The 20198-nt window shown below is 52.5% G+C and overlaps 1 protein-coding gene across 1 annotated transcript in view; it reads right to left on the bottom strand.

Moving 5' to 3' along the window:
• Positions 1–20198, bottom strand: part of LOC140376664 (putative E3 ubiquitin-protein ligase UBR7) — a 45540-nt gene that overhangs the window by 10650 nt on the left and 14692 nt on the right. The window contains exons 7-12 of the mRNA XM_072462142.1: positions 18062–18115; positions 17626–17731; positions 15206–15273; positions 14522–14725; positions 13755–13920; positions 12209–12270 (exon numbers count right to left, since the gene is read on the bottom strand). Coding sequence (XP_072318243.1) covers positions 12209–12270; positions 13755–13920; positions 14522–14725; positions 15206–15273; positions 17626–17731; positions 18062–18115 — 660 coding nt within the window. The remainder of the gene's footprint in view (positions 1–12208; positions 12271–13754; positions 13921–14521; positions 14726–15205; positions 15274–17625; positions 17732–18061; positions 18116–20198) is intronic.

The raw sequence follows: 20198 nt of genomic DNA, 5'->3' as shown, positions 1-20198 counted from the left end.
CCTGAGTCGGAGTTAGCCTGAGTCGGAGTTAGCCTGAGTCTGAGTTAGCCTGAGCCGTCGGAGTTAGCCTGAGTCGGAGTTAGCCTGAAGCGGAGTTTGCGTTAGCCTGAGTCGGAGTTTGCGTTAGCCTGAGTCGGTGTTTGCGTTAGCCTGCGTCGGAGTTTGCGTTAGCCTGCGTCGGAGTTTGCGTTAGCCTGCGTCGGAGTTTGCGTTAGCCTGAGTCGGAGTTTGCGTTAGCCTGAGTCGGAGTTAGCCTGAGTCGGAGTTAGCCTGAGTCGGCGTTAGCCTGAGTCAAAGCTTGCGTTAGCCTGAGTCAAAGCTTGCGTTAGCCTGAGTCGGAGCTTGCGTTAGCCTGAGTCGGAGCTTGCGTTAGCCTGAGTCGGAGCTTGCGTTAGCCTGAGTCGGAGTTTGCGTTAGCCTGAGTCGGAGTTTGCGTTAACCTGAGTTTGCGTTAGCCTGAGTCGGAGCTTGCGTTAGCCAGAGTCGGAGCTTTCGTTAGCCTGAGTCGGAGTTTGCGTTAGGCTAACGCAAACTCCGACTCAGGCTAACGCAAACTCCGACTCAGGCTGAGTCGGAGTTTGCGTTAGCCTGAGTTTGCGTTAGCCTGAGTTTGCTGAGTTTGCGTTAGCCTGAGTTTGCGTTAGCCTGAGTCGGAGTTTGCGTTAGCCTGAGTCGGAGTTTGCGTTAGCCTGAGTCGGAGTTTGCGTTAGCCTGAGTCGGAGTTTGCGTTAGCCAGAGTCGGAGCTTGCGTTAGCCAGAGTCGGAGCTTGCGTTAGCCAGAGTCGGAGCTTGCGTTAGCCAGAGTCGGAGTTTGCGTTAGCCTGAGTCGGAGTTTGCGTTAGCCTGAGTCGGAGTTTGCGTTAGCCTGAGTCGGAGTTTGCGTTAGCCAGAGTCGGAGCTTGCGTTAGCCAGAGTCGGAGCTTGCGTTAGCCAGAGTCGGAGCTTGCGTTAGCCAGAGTCGGAGCTTGCGTTAGCCAGAGTCGGAGCTTGCGTTAGCCAGAGTCGGAGCTTGCGTTAGCCAGAGTCGGAGTTTGCGTTAGCCTGAGTCGGAGTTTGCGTTAGCCCGAGTCGGAGTTTGCGTTAGCCCGAGTCGGAGTTTGCGTTAGCCCGAGTCGGAGTTTGCGTTAGCCCGAGTCGGAGTTTGCGTTAGCCCGAGTCGGAGTTTGCGTTAGCCCGAGTCGGAGTTTGCGTTAGCCCGAGTCGGAGTTTGCGTTAGCCCGAGTCGGAGTTTGCGTTAGCCCGAGTCGGAGTTTGCGTTAGCCCGAGTCGGAGTTTGCGTTAGCCCGAGTCGGAGTTTGCGTTAGCCCGAGTCGGAGTTTGCGTTAGCCCGAGTTTGCGTTAGCCTGAGTCGGAGCTTGCGTTAGCCAGAGTCGGAGCTTGCGTTAGCCTGAGTCGGAGTTTGCGTTAGCCTGAGTCGGAGTTTGCGTTAGCCTGAGTCGGAGTTTGCGTTAGCCTGAGTCGGAGTTTGCGTTAGCCTGAGTCGGAGTTTGCGTTAGCCTGAGTCGGAGTTTGCGTTAGCCTGAGTTTGCGTTAGCCTGAGTCGGAGCTTGCGTTAGCCAGAGTCGGAGCTTGCGTTAGCCTGAGTCGGAGTTTGCGTTAGCCTGAGTCGGAGTTTGCGTTAGCCTGAGTCGGAGTTTGCGTTAGCCTGAGTCGGAGTTTGCGTTAGCCTGAGTCGGAGTTTGCGTTAGCCTGAGTCGGAGTTTGCGTTAGGCTAACTCCGACTCAGGCTAACTCCGACTCAGGCTAACTCAGGCTGAGTCGGAGTTAGCCTGAGTCGGAGTTTGCGTTAGCCTGAGTCGGAGTTTGCGTTAGCCTGAGTCGGAGTTTGCGTTAGCCTGAGTCGGAGTTTGCGTTAGCCTGAGTCGGAGTTTGCGTTAGCCTGAGTCGGAGCTTGCGTTAGCCTGAGTCGAAGCTTGCGTTAGCCTGAGTCGGAGTTTGCGTTAGCCTGAGTCGGAGTTTGCGTTAGCCTGAGTCGGAGTTTGCGTTAGCCTGAGTCGGAGTTTGCGTTAGCCTGAGTTTGCGTTAGCCTGAGTCGGAGCTTGCGTTAGCCTGAGTCGGAGCTTGCGTTAGCCTGAGTCGGAGCTTGCGTTAGCCTGAGTCGGAGCTTGCGTTAGCCTGAGTCGGAGCTTGCGTTAGCCTGAGTCGGAGCTTGCGTTAGCCTGAGTCGGAGCTTGCGTTAGCCTGAGTCGGAGCTTGCGTTAGCCTGAGTCGGAAATTGCGTTAGCCTGAGTCGGAGCTTGCGTTAGCCTGAGTCGGAGCTTGCGTTAGCCTGAGTCGGAGCTTGCGTTAGCCTGAGTCGGAGCTTGCGTTAGCCTGAGTCGGAGTTAGCCTGAGTCGGAGTTAGCCTGAGTCGGAGTTTGCGTTAGCCTGAGTCGGAGTTTGCGTTAGCCTGAGTCGGAGTTTGCGTTAGCCTGAGTCGGAGCTTGCGTTAGCCTGAGTCGGAGCTTGCGTTAGCCTGAGTCGGAGCTTGCGTTAGCCTGAGTCGGAGCTTGCGTTAGCCTGAGTCGGAGCTTGCGTTAGCCTGAGTCGGAGCTTGCGTTAGCCTGAGTCGGAGCTTGCGTTAGCCTGAGTCGGAGTTAGCCTGAGTCGGAGTTAGCCTGAGTCGGAGTTTGCGTTAGCCTGAGTCGGAGTTTGCGTTAGCCTGAGTCGGAGTTTGCGTTAGCCTGAGTCGGAGCTTGCGTTAGCCTGAGTCGGAGCTTGCGTTAGCCTGAGTCGGAGCTTGCGTTAGCCTGAGTCGGAGCTTGCGTTAGCCTGAGTCGGAGCTTGCGTTAGCCTGAGTCGGAGCTTGCGTTAGCCTGAGTCGGAGCTTACCTGAGTCAGAGTTAGCCTGAGTCGGAGTTTGCGTTAGCCTGAGTCGGAGTTTGCGTTAGCCTGAGTCGGAGTTTGCGTTAGCCTGAGTCGGAGTTTGCGTTAGCCTGAGTCGGAGTTTGCGTTAGCCTGAGTCGGAGTTTGCGTTAGCCTGAGTCGGAGTTTGCGTTAGCCTGAGTCGGAGTTTGCGTTAGCCTGAGTCTGTGTTTGCGTTAGCCTGAGTCGGAGTTAGCCTGAGTCGGAGTTAGCCTGAGTCGGAGTTAGCCTGAGTCGGAGTTAGCCTGAGTCGGAGTTAGCCTGAGTCGGAGTTAGCCTGAGTCGGAGTTAGCCTGAGCCGTCTGAGTTAGCCTGAGCCGTCGGAGTTAGCCTGAGTCGGAGTTTGCGTTAGCCTGAGTCGGAGTTTGCGTTAGCCTGAGTCGGTGCTTGCGTTAGCCTGCGTCGGAGTTTGCGTTAGCCTGCGTCGGAGTTTGCGTTAGCCTGCGTCGGAGCTTGCGTTAGCCTGAGTCGGAGTTTGCGTTAGCCTGAGTCGGAGCTTGCGTTAGCCTGAGTCGGAGCTTGCGTTAGCCTGAGTCGGAGCTTGCGTTAGCCTGAGTCGGAGCTTGCGTTAGCCTGAGTCGGAGCTTGCGTTAGCCTGAGTCGGAGCTTGCGTTAGCCTGAGTCGGAGTTAGCCTGAGTCGGAGTTAGCCTGAGTCGGAGTTTGCGTTAGCCTGAGTCGGAGTTTGCGTTAGCCTGAGTCGGAGTTTGCGTTAGCCTGAGTCGGAGCTTGCGTTAGCCTGAGTCGGAGCTTGCGTTAGCCTGAGTCGGAGCTTGCGTTAGCCTGAGTCGGAGCTTGCGTTAGCCTGAGTCGGAGCTTGCGTTAGCCTGAGTCGGAGCTTACCTGAGTCAGAGTTAGCCTGAGTCGGAGTTTGCGTTAGCCTGAGTCGGAGTTTGCGTTAGCCTGAGTCGGAGTTTGCGTTAGCCTGAGTCGGAGTTTGCGTTAGCCTGAGTCGGAGTTTGCGTTAGCCTGAGTCGGAGTTTGCGTTAGCCTGAGTCGGAGTTTGCGTTAGCCTGAGTCGGAGTTTGCGTTAGCCTGAGTCTGTGTTTGCGTTAGCCTGAGTCGGAGTTAGCCTGAGTCGGAGTTAGCCTGAGTCGGAGTTAGCCTGAGTCGGAGTTAGCCTGAGTCGGAGTTAGCCTGAGTCTGAGTTAGCCTGAGCCGTCGGAGTTAGCCTGAGTCGGAGTTAGCCTGAAGCGGAGTTTGCGTTAGCCTGAGTCGGAGTTTGCGTTAGCCTGAGTCGGTGCTTGCGTTAGCCTGCGTCGGAGTTTGCGTTAGCCTGCGTCGGAGTTTGCGTTAGCCTGCGTCGGAGTTTGCGTTAGCCTGAGTCGGAGTTTGCGTTAGCCTGAGTCGGAGTTAGCCTGAGTCGGAGTTAGCCTGAGTCGGCGTTAGCCTGAGTCAAAGCTTGCGTTAGCCTGAGTCAAAGCTTGCGTTAGCCTGAGTCGGAGCTTGCGTTAGCCTGAGTCGGAGCTTGCGTTAGCCTGAGTCGGAGCTTGCGTTAGCCTGAGTCGGAGTTTGCGTTAGCCTGAGTCGGAGTTTGCGTTAACCTGAGTTTGCGTTAGCCTGAGTCGGAGCTTGCGTTAGCCAGAGTCGGAGCTTTCGTTAGCCTGAGTCGGAGTTTGCGTTAGGCTAACGCAAACTCCGACTCAGGCTAACGCAAACTCCGACTCAGGCTGAGTCGGAGTTTGCGTTAGCCTGAGTTTGCGTTAGCCTGAGTTTGCTGAGTTTGCGTTAGCCTGAGTTTGCGTTAGCCTGAGTCGGAGTTTGCGTTAGCCTGAGTCGGAGTTTGCGTTAGCCTGAGTCGGAGTTTGCGTTAGCCTGAGTCGGAGCTTGCGTTAGCCAGAGTCGGAGCTTGCGTTAGCCAGAGTCGGAGCTTTCGTTAGCCAGAGTCGGAGTTTGCGTTAGCCTGAGTCGGAGTTTGCGTTAGCCTGAGTCGGAGTTTGCGTTAGCCTGAGTCGGAGTTTGCGTTAGCCTGAGTCGGAGTTTGCGTTAGCCTGAGTCGGAGTTTGCGTTAGCCTGAGTCGGAGTTAGCCTGAGTCGGAGTTAGCCTGAGTCGGAGTTAGCCTGAGTCGGAGCTTGCGTTAGCCTGAGTCGGAGTTTGCGTTAGCCTGAGTCGGAGTTTGCGTTAGCCTGAGTCGGAGTTTGCGTTAGCCTGAGTCGGAGTTTGCGTTAGCCTGAGTCGGAGTTTGCGTTAGCCTGCGTCGGCGTTTGCGTTAGCCTGAGTCGGAGTTTGCGTTAGCCTGAGTCGGAGTTTGCGTTAGGCTAACTCCGACTCAGGCTAACTCCGACTCAGGCTAACTCAGGCTGAGTCGGAGTTAGCCTGAGTCGGAGTTAGCCTGAGTCGGAGTTTGCGTTAGCCTGAGTCGGAGTTTGCGTTAGCCTGAGTCGGAGTTTGCGTTAGCCTGAGTCGGAGTTTGCGTTAGCCTGAGTCGGAGTTTGCGTTAGCCTGAGTCGAAGCTTGCGTTAGCCTGAGTCGAAGCTTGCGTTAGCCTGAGTCGGAGTTTGCGTTAGCCTGAGTCGGAGTTTGCGTTAGCCTGAGTCGGAGTTTGCGTTAGCCTGAGTCGGAGTTTGCGTTAGCCTGAGTTTGCGTTAGCCTGAGTCGGAGCTTGCGTTAGCCTGAGTCGGAGCTTGCGTTAGCCTGAGTCGGAGCTTGCGTTAGCCTGAGTCGGAGCTTGCGTTAGCCTGAGTCGGAGCTTGCGTTAGCCTGAGTCGGAGCTTGCGTTAGCCTGAGTCGGAGCTTGCGTTAGCCTGAGTCGGAGCTTGCGTTAGCCTGAGTCGGAAATTGCGTTAGCCTGAGTCGGAGCTTGCGTTAGCCTGAGTCGGAGCTTGCGTTAGCCTGAGTCGGAGCTTGCGTTAGCCTGAGTCGGAGCTTGCGTTAGCCTGAGTCGGAGTTAGCCTGAGTCGGAGTTAGCCTGAGTCGGAGTTTGCGTTAGCCTGAGTCGGAGTTTGCGTTAGCCTGAGTCGGAGTTTGCGTTAGCCTGAGTCGGAGCTTGCGTTAGCCTGAGTCGGAGCTTGCGTTAGCCTGAGTCGGAGCTTGCGTTAGCCTGAGTCGGAGCTTGCGTTAGCCTGAGTCGGAGCTTGCGTTAGCCTGAGTCGGAGCTTGCGTTAGCCTGAGTCGGAGCTTACCTGAGTCAGAGTTAGCCTGAGTCGGAGTTTGCGTTAGCCTGAGTCGGAGTTTGCGTTAGCCTGAGTCGGAGTTTGCGTTAGCCTGAGTCGGAGTTTGCGTTAGCCTGAGTCGGAGTTTGCGTTAGCCTGAGTCGGAGTTTGCGTTAGCCTGAGTCGGAGTTTGCGTTAGCCTGAGTCGGAGTTTGCGTTAGCCTGAGTCGGAGTTTGCGTTAGCCTGAGTCGGAGATTGCGTTAGCCTGAGTCGGAGTTTGCGTTAGCCTGAGTCGGAGTTTGCGTTAGCCTGAGTCTGTGTTTGCGTTAGCCTGAGTCGGAGTTAGCCTGAGTCGGAGTTAGCCTGAGTCGGAGTTAGCCTGAGTCGGAGTTAGCCTGAGTCTGAGTTAGCCTGAGCCGTCGGAGTTAGCCTGAGTCGGAGTTAGCCTGAAGCGGAGTTTGCGTTAGCCTGAGTCGGAGTTTGCGTTAGCCTGAGTCGGTGTTTGCGTTAGCCTGCGTCGGAGTTTGCGTTAGCCTGCGTCGGAGTTTGCGTTAGCCTGCGTCGGAGTTTGCGTTAGCCTGAGTCGGAGTTTGCGTTAGCCTGAGTCGGAGTTAGCCTGAGTCGGAGTTAGCCTGAGTCGGCGTTAGCCTGAGTCAAAGCTTGCGTTAGCCTGAGTCAAAGCTTGCGTTAGCCTGAGTCGGAGCTTGCGTTAGCCTGAGTCGGAGCTTGCGTTAGCCTGAGTCGGAGCTTGCGTTAGCCTGAGTCGGAGTTTGCGTTAGCCTGAGTCGGAGTTTGCGTTAACCTGAGTTTGCGTTAGCCTGAGTCGGAGCTTGCGTTAGCCAGAGTCGGAGCTTTCGTTAGCCTGAGTCGGAGTTTGCGTTAGGCTAACGCAAACTCCGACTCAGGCTAACGCAAACTCCGACTCAGGCTGAGTCGGAGTTTGCGTTAGCCTGAGTTTGCGTTAGCCTGAGTTTGCTGAGTTTGCGTTAGCCTGAGTTTGCGTTAGCCTGAGTCGGAGTTTGCGTTAGCCTGAGTCGGAGTTTGCGTTAGCCTGAGTCGGAGTTTGCGTTAGCCTGAGTCGGAGTTTGCGTTAGCCAGAGTCGGAGCTTGCGTTAGCCAGAGTCGGAGCTTGCGTTAGCCAGAGTCGGAGCTTGCGTTAGCCAGAGTCGGAGCTTTCGTTAGCCAGAGTCGGAGTTTGCGTTAGCCTGAGTCGGAGTTTGCGTTAGCCTGAGTCGGAGTTTGCGTTAGCCTGAGTCGGAGTTTGCGTTAGCCAGAGTCGGAGCTTGCGTTAGCCAGAGTCGGAGCTTGCGTTAGCCAGAGTCGGAGCTTGCGTTAGCCAGAGTCGGAGCTTGCGTTAGCCAGAGTCGGAGCTTGCGTTAGCCAGAGTCGGAGCTTGCGTTAGCCAGAGTCGGAGTTTGCGTTAGCCTGAGTCGGAGTTTGCGTTAGCCCGAGTCGGAGTTTGCGTTAGCCCGAGTCGGAGTTTGCGTTAGCCCGAGTCGGAGTTTGCGTTAGCCCGAGTCGGAGTTTGCGTTAGCCCGAGTCGGAGTTTGCGTTAGCCCGAGTCGGAGTTTGCGTTAGCCCGAGTCGGAGTTTGCGTTAGCCCGAGTCGGAGTTTGCGTTAGCCCGAGTCGGAGTTTGCGTTAGCCCGAGTCGGAGTTTGCGTTAGCCCGAGTCGGAGTTTGCGTTAGCCCGAGTCGGAGTTTGCGTTAGCCCGAGTTTGCGTTAGCCTGAGTCGGAGCTTGCGTTAGCCAGAGTCGGAGCTTGCGTTAGCCTGAGTCGGAGTTTGCGTTAGCCTGAGTCGGAGTTTGCGTTAGCCTGAGTCGGAGTTTGCGTTAGCCTGAGTCGGAGTTTGCGTTAGCCTGAGTCGGAGTTTGCGTTAGCCTGAGTCGGAGTTTGCGTTAGCCTGAGTTTGCGTTAGCCTGAGTCGGAGCTTGCGTTAGCCAGAGTCGGAGCTTGCGTTAGCCTGAGTCGGAGTTTGCGTTAGCCTGAGTCGGAGTTTGCGTTAGCCTGAGTCGGAGTTTGCGTTAGCCTGAGTCGGAGTTTGCGTTAGCCTGAGTCGGAGTTTGCGTTAGCCTGAGTCGGAGTTTGCGTTAGGCTAACTCCGACTCAGGCTAACTCCGACTCAGGCTAACTCAGGCTGAGTCGGAGTTAGCCTGAGTCGGAGTTTGCGTTAGCCTGAGTCGGAGTTTGCGTTAGCCTGAGTCGGAGTTTGCGTTAGCCTGAGTCGGAGTTTGCGTTAGCCTGAGTCGGAGTTTGCGTTAGCCTGAGTCGGAGCTTGCGTTAGCCTGAGTCGAAGCTTGCGTTAGCCTGAGTCGGAGTTTGCGTTAGCCTGAGTCGGAGTTTGCGTTAGCCTGAGTCGGAGTTTGCGTTAGCCTGAGTCGGAGTTTGCGTTAGCCTGAGTTTGCGTTAGCCTGAGTCGGAGCTTGCGTTAGCCTGAGTCGGAGCTTGCGTTAGCCTGAGTCGGAGCTTGCGTTAGCCTGAGTCGGAGCTTGCGTTAGCCTGAGTCGGAGCTTGCGTTAGCCTGAGTCGGAGCTTGCGTTAGCCTGAGTCGGAGCTTGCGTTAGCCTGAGTCGGAGCTTGCGTTAGCCTGAGTCGGAAATTGCGTTAGCCTGAGTCGGAGCTTGCGTTAGCCTGAGTCGGAGCTTGCGTTAGCCTGAGTCGGAGCTTGCGTTAGCCTGAGTCGGAGCTTGCGTTAGCCTGAGTCGGAGTTAGCCTGAGTCGGAGTTAGCCTGAGTCGGAGTTTGCGTTAGCCTGAGTCGGAGTTTGCGTTAGCCTGAGTCGGAGTTTGCGTTAGCCTGAGTCGGAGCTTGCGTTAGCCTGAGTCGGAGCTTGCGTTAGCCTGAGTCGGAGCTTGCGTTAGCCTGAGTCGGAGCTTGCGTTAGCCTGAGTCGGAGCTTGCGTTAGCCTGAGTCGGAGCTTGCGTTAGCCTGAGTCGGAGCTTGCGTTAGCCTGAGTCGGAGTTAGCCTGAGTCGGAGTTAGCCTGAGTCGGAGTTTGCGTTAGCCTGAGTCGGAGTTTGCGTTAGCCTGAGTCGGAGTTTGCGTTAGCCTGAGTCGGAGCTTGCGTTAGCCTGAGTCGGAGCTTGCGTTAGCCTGAGTCGGAGCTTGCGTTAGCCTGAGTCGGAGCTTGCGTTAGCCTGAGTCGGAGCTTGCGTTAGCCTGAGTCGGAGCTTGCGTTAGCCTGAGTCGGAGCTTACCTGAGTCAGAGTTAGCCTGAGTCGGAGTTTGCGTTAGCCTGAGTCGGAGTTTGCGTTAGCCTGAGTCGGAGTTTGCGTTAGCCTGAGTCGGAGTTTGCGTTAGCCTGAGTCGGAGTTTGCGTTAGCCTGAGTCGGAGTTTGCGTTAGCCTGAGTCGGAGTTTGCGTTAGCCTGAGTCGGAGTTTGCGTTAGCCTGAGTCGGAGTTTGCGTTAGCCTGAGTCTGTGTTTGCGTTAGCCTGAGTCGGAGTTAGCCTGAGTCGGAGTTAGCCTGAGTCGGAGTTAGCCTGAGTCGGAGTTAGCCTGAGTCGGAGTTAGCCTGAGTCGGAGTTAGCCTGAGCCGTCTGAGTTAGCCTGAGCCGTCGGAGTTAGCCTGAGTCGGAGTTTGCGTTAGCCTGAGTCGGAGTTTGCGTTAGCCTGAGTCGGTGCTTGCGTTAGCCTGCGTCGGAGTTTGCGTTAGCCTGCGTCGGAGTTTGCGTTAGCCTGCGTCGGAGCTTGCGTTAGCCTGAGTCGGAGTTTGCGTTAGCCTGAGTCGGAGCTTGCGTTAGCCTGAGTCGGAGCTTGCGTTAGCCTGAGTCGGAGCTTGCGTTAGCCTGAGTCGGAGCTTGCGTTAGCCTGAGTCGGAGCTTGCGTTAGCCTGAGTCGGAGCTTGCGTTAGCCTGAGTCGGAGCTTGCGTTAGCCTGAGTCGGAGCTTGCGTTAGCCTGAGTCGGAGTTAGCCTGAGTCGGAGTTAGCCTGAGTCGGAGTTTGCGTTAGCCTGAGTCGGAGTTTGCGTTAGCCTGAGTCGGAGTTTGCGTTAGCCTGAGTCGGAGCTTGCGTTAGCCTGAGTCGGAGCTTGCGTTAGCCTGAGTCGGAGCTTGCGTTAGCCTGAGTCGGAGCTTGCGTTAGCCTGAGTCGGAGCTTGCGTTAGCCTGAGTCGGAGCTTACCTGAGTCAGAGTTAGCCTGAGTCGGAGTTTGCGTTAGCCTGAGTCGGAGTTTGCGTTAGCCTGAGTCGGAGTTTGCGTTAGCCTGAGTCGGAGTTTGCGTTAGCCTGAGTCGGAGTTTGCGTTAGCCTGAGTCGGAGTTTGCGTTAGCCTGAGTCGGAGTTTGCGTTAGCCTGAGTCGGAGTTTGCGTTAGCCTGAGTCTGTGTTTGCGTTAGCCTGAGTCGGAGTTAGCCTGAGTCGGAGTTAGCCTGAGTCGGAGTTAGCCTGAGTCGGAGTTAGCCTGAGTCGGAGTTAGCCTGAGTCTGAGTTAGCCTGAGCCGTCGGAGTTAGCCTGAGTCGGAGTTAGCCTGAAGCGGAGTTTGCGTTAGCCTGAGTCGGAGTTTGCGTTAGCCTGAGTCGGTGCTTGCGTTAGCCTGCGTCGGAGTTTGCGTTAGCCTGCGTCGGAGTTTGCGTTAGCCTGCGTCGGAGTTTGCGTTAGCCTGAGTCGGAGTTTGCGTTAGCCTGAGTCGGAGTTAGCCTGAGTCGGAGTTAGCCTGAGTCGGCGTTAGCCTGAGTCAAAGCTTGCGTTAGCCTGAGTCAAAGCTTGCGTTAGCCTGAGTCGGAGCTTGCGTTAGCCTGAGTCGGAGCTTGCGTTAGCCTGAGTCGGAGCTTGCGTTAGCCTGAGTCGGAGTTTGCGTTAGCCTGAGTCGGAGTTTGCGTTAACCTGAGTTTGCGTTAGCCTGAGTCGGAGCTTGCGTTAGCCAGAGTCGGAGCTTTCGTTAGCCTGAGTCGGAGTTTGCGTTAGGCTAACGCAAACTCCGACTCAGGCTAACGCAAACTCCGACTCAGGCTGAGTCGGAGTTTGCGTTAGCCTGAGTTTGCGTTAGCCTGAGTTTGCTGAGTTTGCGTTAGCCTGAGTTTGCGTTAGCCTGAGTCGGAGTTTGCGTTAGCCTGAGTCGGAGTTTGCGTTAGCCTGAGTCGGAGTTTGCGTTAGCCTGAGTCGGAGCTTGCGTTAGCCAGAGTCGGAGCTTGCGTTAGCCAGAGTCGGAGCTTTCGTTAGCCAGAGTCGGAGTTTGCGTTAGCCTGAGTCGGAGTTTGCGTTAGCCTGAGTCGGAGTTTGCGTTAGCCTGAGTCGGAGTTTGCGTTAGCCAGAGTCGGAGCTTGCGTTAGCCAGAGTCGGAGCTTGCGTTAGCCAGAGTCGGAGCTTGCGTTAGCCAGAGTCGGAGCTTGCGTTAGCCAGAGTCGGAGCTTGCGTTAGCCAGAGTCGGAGCTTGCGTTAGCCAGAGTCGGAGCTTGCGTTAGCCTGAGTCGGAGTTTGCGTTAGCCTGAGTCGGAGTTTGCGTTAGCCTGAGTCGGAGTTTGCGTTAGCCTGAGTCGGAGTTTGCGTTAGCCTGAGTCGGAGTTTGCGTTAGCCTGAGTCGGAGTTTGCGTTAGCCCGAGTCGGAGTTTGCGTTAGCCCGAGTCGGAGTTTGCGTTAGCCCGAGTCGGAGTTTGCGTTAGCCCGAGTCGGAGTTTGCGTTAGCCCGAGTCGGAGTTTGCGTTAGCCCGAGTCGGAGTTTGCGTTAGCCCGAGTCGGAGTTTGCGTTAGCCCGAGTCGGAGTTTGCGTTAGCCCGAGTCGGAGTTTGCGTTAGCCCGAGTTTGCGTTAGCCTGAGTCGGAGCTTGCGTTAGCCAGAGTCGGAGCTTGCGTTAGCCTGAGTCGGAGTTTGCGTTAGCCTGAGTCGGAGTTTGCGTTAGCCTGAGTCGGAGTTTGCGTTAGCCTGAGTCGGAGTTTGCGTTAGCCTGAGTCGGAGTTTGCGTTAGCCTGAGTCGGAGTTTGCGTTAGCCTGAGTTTGCGTTAGCCTGAGTCGGAGCTTGCGTTAGCCTGAGTCGGAGCTTGCGTTAGCCTGAGTCGGAGCTTGCGTTAGCCAGAGTCGGAGCTTTCGTTAGCCAGAGTCGGAGTTTGCGTTAGCCTGAGTTTGCGTTAGCCTGAGTTGGAGCTTGCGTTAGCCAGAGTCGGAGTTTGCGTTAGCCAGAGTCGGAGTTTGCGTTAGCCTGAGTCGGAGTTTGCGTTAGCCTGAGTCGGAGTTTGCGTTAGCCTGAGTCGGAGTTTGCGTTAGCCTGAGTCGGAGTTTGCGTTAGCCTGAGTCGGAGTTTGCGTTAGCCTGAGTCGGAGTTTGCGTTAGCCTGACACAGACCTTTCCCTCAGAAGCGAAACTTTGCAGGAAATCCTTCAGCTCCGTCTTCAGGTCGTTGTATTCTGAAACAAATCGGGATGAAATTAAGAAAACAGCACAAAATCAGGTTCACAAGTTCTTTTAAAAAAATATGTAAAACTATATTTATAGAGCACTTTTCACAGAAAATAATCACTAAGTGTTTTACAGAGAGTCATAAAAAAAAACAAGAATAAAATGTACAAAAAAGTGTCTTTCGCTACTTTTAAAAAATAATCCAGTCTTTCATCCGGAGGACCAGAGGGCCCTGACCCGAGGACCAGCGGGCCCTGACCCGAGGACCAGCGGGCCCTGACCCGAGGACCAGCGGGCCCTGATCCGAGGACCAGAGGGCCCTGACACGAGGGCCCTGACCCGAGGACCAGAGGGCCCTGACCCGAGGACCAGAAGACCCGAGGACCAAAGGGCACTGACCCGAGGATCAGAGGGCCCTGACCAGAGGGCCAGAGGGCCCTGACCAGAGGGCCCTGACCAGAGGGCCCTGACCAGAGGACCAGAAGACCCGAGGACCAAAGGGCCCTGACCTGAGGATCAGAGGGCCCTGACCCGAGGACCCTGACCCGAGGACCAGAGGGCCCTGACCCGAGGACCAGATGGCCCTGACCAGAGGACCAGCGGGCCCTGACCAGAGGACCAGGGGGCCCTGACCCGAGGACCAGAGGGCCCTGACCCGAGGACCCGAGGGCCCTGACCCGAGGACCAGAGGGCCCTGACCCGAGGACCCGAGGGCCCTGACCCGAGGACCAGAGGACCCGAGGGCCCTGACCCGAGGGCCCTGACCCGAGGACCAGCGGGCCCTGACCAGAGGACCAGCGGGCCCTGACCCGAGGACCAGAGGGCCCTGACCAGAGGACCAGAGGGCCCTGACCCGAGCCCGAGGACCAGAGGGCCCGGTTTGAAGTACTCTACGTTAAAAGCAGGACTTTGAAGAAGCCGATGCAGAAGATAAAAGTCAGGAGTCTTTGTTCTCTCCTGCAGCAGCAGTTTGTACAAATGCTGCTGGCGTTTAAGTGACGGTTCCTTGAAAGGAAAGACAATTACAGACTGGGTGTTACAGGTACAGAGTGCTTCCTGGAGGAGGAGCTGAAACAGGAAGTGTGCCATGGAAGTAGCCCTGCCCCTCTGCTCATCCGAGAAGAAGGAGAGAGACTGTTCTCTTGCTAAAGACGATATATGAGGCAATAGCACTGGAAGAAGGTTAAAAGCTCTGAAAAGTCCATTCTGGATGATATGGGACCTTTAAATAAATGAATGAATGAGTGAATTAAGATGAAAGCAAGTCTAAAACAGGACTAAAACAGGACTAAAGCAGGACTAAAGCAGGACAAAAGCAGGACAAAAGCAGGACTAAAGCAGGACAAAAGCAGGACTAAAGCAGGACTAAAGCAGGACTAAAGCAGGACTAAAGCAGGACAAAAGCAGGACAAAAGCAGGACTAAAGCAGGACTAAAGCAGGACTAAAGCAGGACTAAAGCAGGACTAAAGCAGGACTAAAGCAGGGCTTTACCGTGGATGAGCTCCAGCTGTTGGACTCGGTTCAGTCGGTCGAGAGCGGACATCAGAGGGTCGGTGCTCTGATTGGTCCGTTCAAGGCTTTTTCCTTTTGTCTCATAGGCCAGAACTGTGTCTGCCTCGTCCAATAGGAAGAGAGAACCCACCTCCGACAGCAACTTCTGAAAAAAACAATATTCAATTTAAAGTAAAAAAGTGTAAAATTAGTATTCTAAATGTGATAAATCTGATGTTTGTTCAAAACGAATGCAGTTTTTACTAAGAACAGCTTCATACACTTCATGACAATGTGAACTTTGACCAAGATATTCTCTCTGTGTCACACTCATCAAAAAGGACACAATCATCTGTTATTGTGTACTTGTGTGTAATCGTGTGTACTCGTGTGTGTACTCGTGTGTACTCGTGTGTACTCGTGTGTACTCGTGTCTGGTCGTGTACTCGTGTGTACTTGTGTGTGTACTTGTGTCTGGTCGTGTACTTGTGTGTACTTGTGTGTACTTGTGTCTGGTCGTGTACTCGTGTGTACTTGTGTCTGGTCGTGTACTCGTGTGTACTCGTGTGTACTCGTGTGTACTCGTGTCTGGTCGTGTACTCGTGTGTACTCGTGTCTGGTCGTGTAGTCGTGTGTACTCGCGTGTACTCGCGTGTACTCGCGTGTACTCGCGTCTGGTCGTGTACTCGTGTGTAGTCGTGTACTTGGGTGTACTTGGGTGTATCTGGTCGTGTACTCGTGTGTACTTGTGTGTACTTGTGTTGTACCCGACAGTCGCAGCAGCTGCAGAGGCCAGACCTCCAGCCTGAGGGCCAGAACGTGGCTCCTGATTGGGTCCTGCTCTGACCAATCAGTTGCAGCTCCTTCAGACGACACGCTCCTTTAGGCTCCTCCTCCTCCTTCAGGCCCTCCCCGTCTGGCTCCCCCTGGAGGCGAGGCCGTTTACAGCTCGGCTCAGTGTCAGAGTCAGACTGAGAAGTAAAGTTTGGTTAACTCAAACCCGCTGTGAGTCTGAGCTACAACTAGGACTAAGCCTGAATAAAGCCAGGACTAAGCCTGAATAAAGCCAGGACTAAGCCTGAATTAAGCCAGGACTAAGCCTGAATTAAGCCAGGACTAAGCCTGAATTAAGCCAGGACTAAGCCTGAATAAAGCCAGGACTAAGCCTGAATAAAGCCAGGACTAAGCCTGAATAAAGGCAGGACTAAACCTGAATTAAGCCAGGACTAAGCCTAAATTAAGCCAGGACTAAGCCTGAATTAAGCCAGGACTAAGCCTGAATAAAGCCAGGACTAAGCCAGGACTAAGCCTGAATTAAGCCAGGACTAAGCCTGAATTAAGCCAGGACTAAGCCTGAATTAAGCCAGGACTAAGCCTGAATTAAGCCAGGACTAAGCCTGAATTAAGCCAGGACTAAGCCTGAATTAAGCCACACTAAAGCTGAGACTCACCTCCTGTTTGGGATCTTCTGGTGCAGCGTTGATCTGATCTGAATCAGGTTTAACCTCCGGAGCTGAAACTGAAGTCAACAGGGTTAAACCAGGTCTAACGTCTTACAAGCTCTCACTCTCAAAATGCTGGCCTTCTGGTGGTCCCAAGAGTCTCTAAAAGCACAGTAGGAGGTAGAACCTTCTGGTGGTCCCAAGAGTCTCTAAAAGCACAGTAGGAGGTAGAGCCTTCTGGTGGTCCCAAGAGTCTCTAAAAGCACAGTAGGAGGTAGAGCCTTCTGGTGGTCCCAAGAGTCTCTAAAAGCACAGTAGGAGGTAGAGCCTTCTGGTGGTCCCAAGAGTCTCTAAAAGCACAATAGGAGGTAGAGCCTTCTGGATTTCCCAAGAGTCTCTAAAAGCACAGTAGGAGGTAGAGCCTTCTGGTGGTCCCAAGAGTCTCTAAAAGCACAGTAGGAGGTAGAGCCTTCAGGTGGTCCCAAGAGTCTCTAAAAGCACAGTAGGAGGTAGAGCCTTCTGATGGACCTAAGAGCCCCTCAAAGCACAGTAGGAGGTAGAGCCTTCTGGTGGTCCCAAGAGTCTCTAAAAGCACAGTAGGAGGTTGAGCCTTCAGGTGGTCCAAGAGTCTCTAAAAGTACAGTAGGAGGTAGAGCTCCTGTCCATGTTAAAGCGGCCGACACAGTCTCTTCATTTAAGACCAGACTTAAAACGTTCCTCTTTGAAATGACTTATGGTCAGGCCAGTTAGGAACAGAAATATAAAGCTGCAGTTTCAGCTCCGCTGCCCTAGGAGAAGTATGGCAGCATGAGCTCTATCCTCTGATAAACACTACTTATAGCACTGCACGTGTGCTGCCGTCCCACCAGCCAGCCAGCACTGCACGTGTGCTGCCGTCCCACCAGCCAGCCAGCACTGCACGTGTGCTGCCGTCCCACCAGCAAGCATTGCGCGTGTGCTGCCGTCCCACCAGCAAGCACTGCACGTGTGCTGCCGTCCCACCCTAACCCAGCACTGCAATCAAGATCCTAAAATATTACCTTTGATATAAATCACAGTCTTTGATCGTACGACAGTTCCAAGTTTACCCTAACCCAAAGATTTTCCCCACTCAGGTCTAAACCAGCACTAACACAGTCAGGTCTAAACCAGCACTAACACAGTCAGGTCTAAACCAGCACTAACACAGTCAGGTCTAAACCAGCACTAACACAGTCAGGTCTAAACCAGCACTAAAACAGTCAGGTCTAAACCAGCACTAACACAGTCAGGTCTAAACCAGCACTAACACAGTCAGGTCTAAACCAGCACTAACACAGTCAGGTCTAAACAAGCACTAACACAGGGTTAGGGTTTAGGGTTAGGCTAACCCTAACCCTGTGCCTCACTTTAACAAAGCTTAAGAACGTTTGAAATAATATCATGTCTCAATTCAAATGGATGTGCTGGTCATCGAATCAGAAAAACGCCTTGACCGTTTGTATTTAAAGCTCCATTCACACATGCACTCTTACGACAGAGCAGGACCTGTGTGAGGAAAGACAGAGCAGGACATGTGTGAGGAAAGACAGAGCAGGACATGTGTGAGGAAAGACAGAGCAGGGACATGTATGAGGAGAGACAGAGCAGGACATGTCTGAGGAAAGACAGAGCAGGGACATGTGTGAGGAAAGACAGAGCAGGGACATGTGTACATGTGGGAGGAAAGACAGAGCAGGGACATGTGTGAGGAACTTAACACTTTGTAGTTAAGTTCCATTTTTATTTAATGATGTGTGAACAGAGCAAAGCCAGCAACGTCCCGGGACTGAAGTACAGTGTGAATATGGGTCACTGCCGAGTGTTCAGGCTAACCCTAACCCTTACCCCTAACCCTTTAACCCTTACCCCTATAACCCTAACCCCTTTAACCCTTACTCCTAACCCCTTTAACCCTTACCCCTAACCCTATAATCCTTACCCTATAACCCTTACCCCTAACCCTTACCCCTTACCCTATAACCCTTACCCTATAACCCTTACCCTATAACCCTTACCCTTAACCCTTACCTCTAACCCTATAACCCTTAGCTCTAACCCTTACCCCTATAACCCTTTAACCCTAACCCTATAAGCCCTAACCCTTTAACCCTAACCCTATAACCCTTACCCTAACCAATCTGAACCTGAAGGGCTAAGCAAACATAGCGGCTTACAAGTGAAAATTAAGGAAAATAAATAAATAATAGAAGACAAGTGAAGCACTGAACTAAATGGGAGGTTATAGATTATCTTCTAAATGATTTAAGATTTATTCATTTTTCTACACACGATTTTGATGGCCTCATATTCTGATTCCAGACCAGTCTGCATTCTAAGAAGAAAACAGGTCGAAAAAGGACTGACCCAGGACTAAACAAGGACTAAACCAGGACTAGACAAGGACTTGCCTGCGATGTGGGCAGCGTAGGTCCAGAGGAACCGGTTCTGGTTCATGCAGGACTCACAGATCATCTCCTGAAGCTCCACAGACTCTGGAACCGGAGCTCCCAGGTGCTGCAAACAGAACCGGGTCAGGACCGTGTCAGGACCGTGTCAGGACCGGGTCAGGACCGGGACTAACACTCAACTAAACCAGGCAGAGCCAAGCTTGAGCTTCTTCCCTTAAGAAAGAGTTATTCTTCCATTAAATGTAAGACATTCTAAAAGCTTCGTTCCACAAGCTTGAATATTGTACTTTGATCTAATACTTTAACTCTGTTTTAAATAGTAACTTAATATTCTTTTACAGTGACTAAAAGTTTCTTGTTTCTTTGTCTATGTGGATGCTTTTATTGTTTTGCTGTGCACATGTGGTTTTAAACTGCCAATGGCAAAGAAACAAACCCGTCCGTGCAGCCAATCCTCACACACCACACACTGGATCATCTGGTCATCCTCCTGCAACACACGGTTACACGCGGTTATACACAGTTATACACAGTAACAAGTGGGGAATAAATCTGGCAATCATCTGCACAGCAGTGAATGTTTCAGCAGCAAGTACAAGGAAAAGAGAATAGGGCCCAGAATTTGTCCCTGTGGGTCTGCATACGTCAAAGGAGCGTCAAAGGAGCGTCAAAGGACCATAGGAGGAGGATTACTGGAGACATTTGAGTATTTGCCAAATGTGGGCCTATGTGGTCCAACTTAGGTTTGTAAATGCCCAGGAGAAAATGCTATATCACCAGGGCCTTTTTTTTTTTTTTACCTAGAAACCGTCTATCTCCCACCCTCTGATCTTTTTTGTATCAGTCTGTGGGCTCTCTTTCTTGCACATTGTTTGTTCTATTGTGTTCTGTTGTTGTGGTTCCTGTGTTTGTGTGTTGTGTTCGACCAAAGAGCTGTGTAACAAAAGAAAATTTACAAGGATGATGTTACTACAATCACATCTGAAAAATTACGAATAGTATCTTTTCATGTTAGCGGCATATTGGTCCAATTAACGATCAAAGATACGGACAAAGGTGAGAAAAGAAAAACTAAATATTATACACCTACAAGAAACCCATTTCATCAACTTAGAGCATCAAAGATGATCTACATTTGGTTATAAAAGACTTTACTATTTCTATATTTATAGAGTTTTGAACAGAAAGATCAAGATAACCCACTGAACTGGTCAAAGGAAATATTAATGGAAGTGTTTTTACTTTGATAAAAAGATATTCTCCATCAGGAGGCGACCTCGCTGATCTGATTATTGAGCGTCTGCTTATGATGTCATAAAGTAGACACTATGTGTTATTGCTTTTTAGGATTGTAGGATGTTTTACGCGTTTCAACTCCTTAACACTTTAACCCATTTCAACAAGTTTTACCTCCTCACGATCGCTTTCGTCTTAGGGGCTGTTGCTTTTGATAAATTTACATACCGTACTTTTTTTCAGTATTTGCAAAAGTAAATTGCTAACGCTAATGCTAAGCGTTAGCGTCTCTACAGGGAGGAGGGGGTGCAGCCGGGTCACAGAGGCTCTCTCTCTCTTTCTCCCTGCTCAGGTCTGCGTTCAGCACGATCTTGCAGTTTGTCTGGACAAACAACTATTTGAGTCGCAAACTACACAATCATCAACTGTGAATTACTGAGCGTCGTTGGTATGACGCAAAACGCAGCAGAAAACATGGTCAGGCGGGAAGGCTGAATAAGTTTCAACAAATACTGAAAATTTTCAACAACACATGTAGTACTCTGACACACATGCGTTACACACATGCAGTACTTTCACACAAATGCAGTACCTTTTCCACAAATTAGGCACATTACACTTCTTTACACAACTAAACTACATGTCGTTGTTGTTTTATGGCAGCTGGTATCCAAGTGTTACATTGTCGCCAGACTTTATTCTTGTTGTTGTTGTTTTGTGGCGGTTGGCATCCGAGTGTTGCATTACCGCCAGACTTTATTCCTCAGACTTTGTCGTAGTCCTTAAAAGTTCTTCTTCCATCGCTTTGGCGTTTCTAGGCCCATGAGTTCAAAGCACGTTAGAACATCCTCTTGCTTCTCATCCTCGGCTCAGTTTCCAACACACCCCAACTCTATAAACGTTGGCCTGACAGTGACAGATGATGCCGTGCGTCTACGAGTGGCAGCTCGTAGACGCACGGCGTAGACTTTTTAACACCAAAGCAATGGAAGGAGTACTTTTACGGACTACGACAGAGTCTGAGGACAAAGCACTGGAAGTCAAGGCACTGGAAGAAGAACTTTTAGGACTACGACAAAGTCTAAGGAATAAAGTCTGGCTGTAATGCAACACTCGGATGTCAACCGCCATAAAACAACAACAACAACAACAACAACATCTATAAACGTTTACCCTGTGCTATATAAGTAAGCAACCACAGCCTCACACAAACCCTGTGACTGGATCGCCAGAACGTTCCGCAGATTGAACTCTCGCCCATTATTCCGAAACCACAAGGCCAACCCGGTCCTTTCTCTTTCATAAGCCACACAGCGAATCAGCACGTGCTCGACAGT

This window comes from Eucyclogobius newberryi, unplaced genomic scaffold, assembly GCF_026437365.1.
Source record: "Eucyclogobius newberryi isolate DKJ021-1_F unplaced genomic scaffold, fEucNew1.0.hap1 SCAF_38, whole genome shotgun sequence".
Taxonomy (NCBI): domain Eukaryota; kingdom Metazoa; phylum Chordata; class Actinopteri; order Gobiiformes; family Gobiidae; genus Eucyclogobius; species Eucyclogobius newberryi.
Note: the sequence above shows the minus strand (reverse complement) of the source record. Positions and strands in the feature narration are given on the sequence as shown.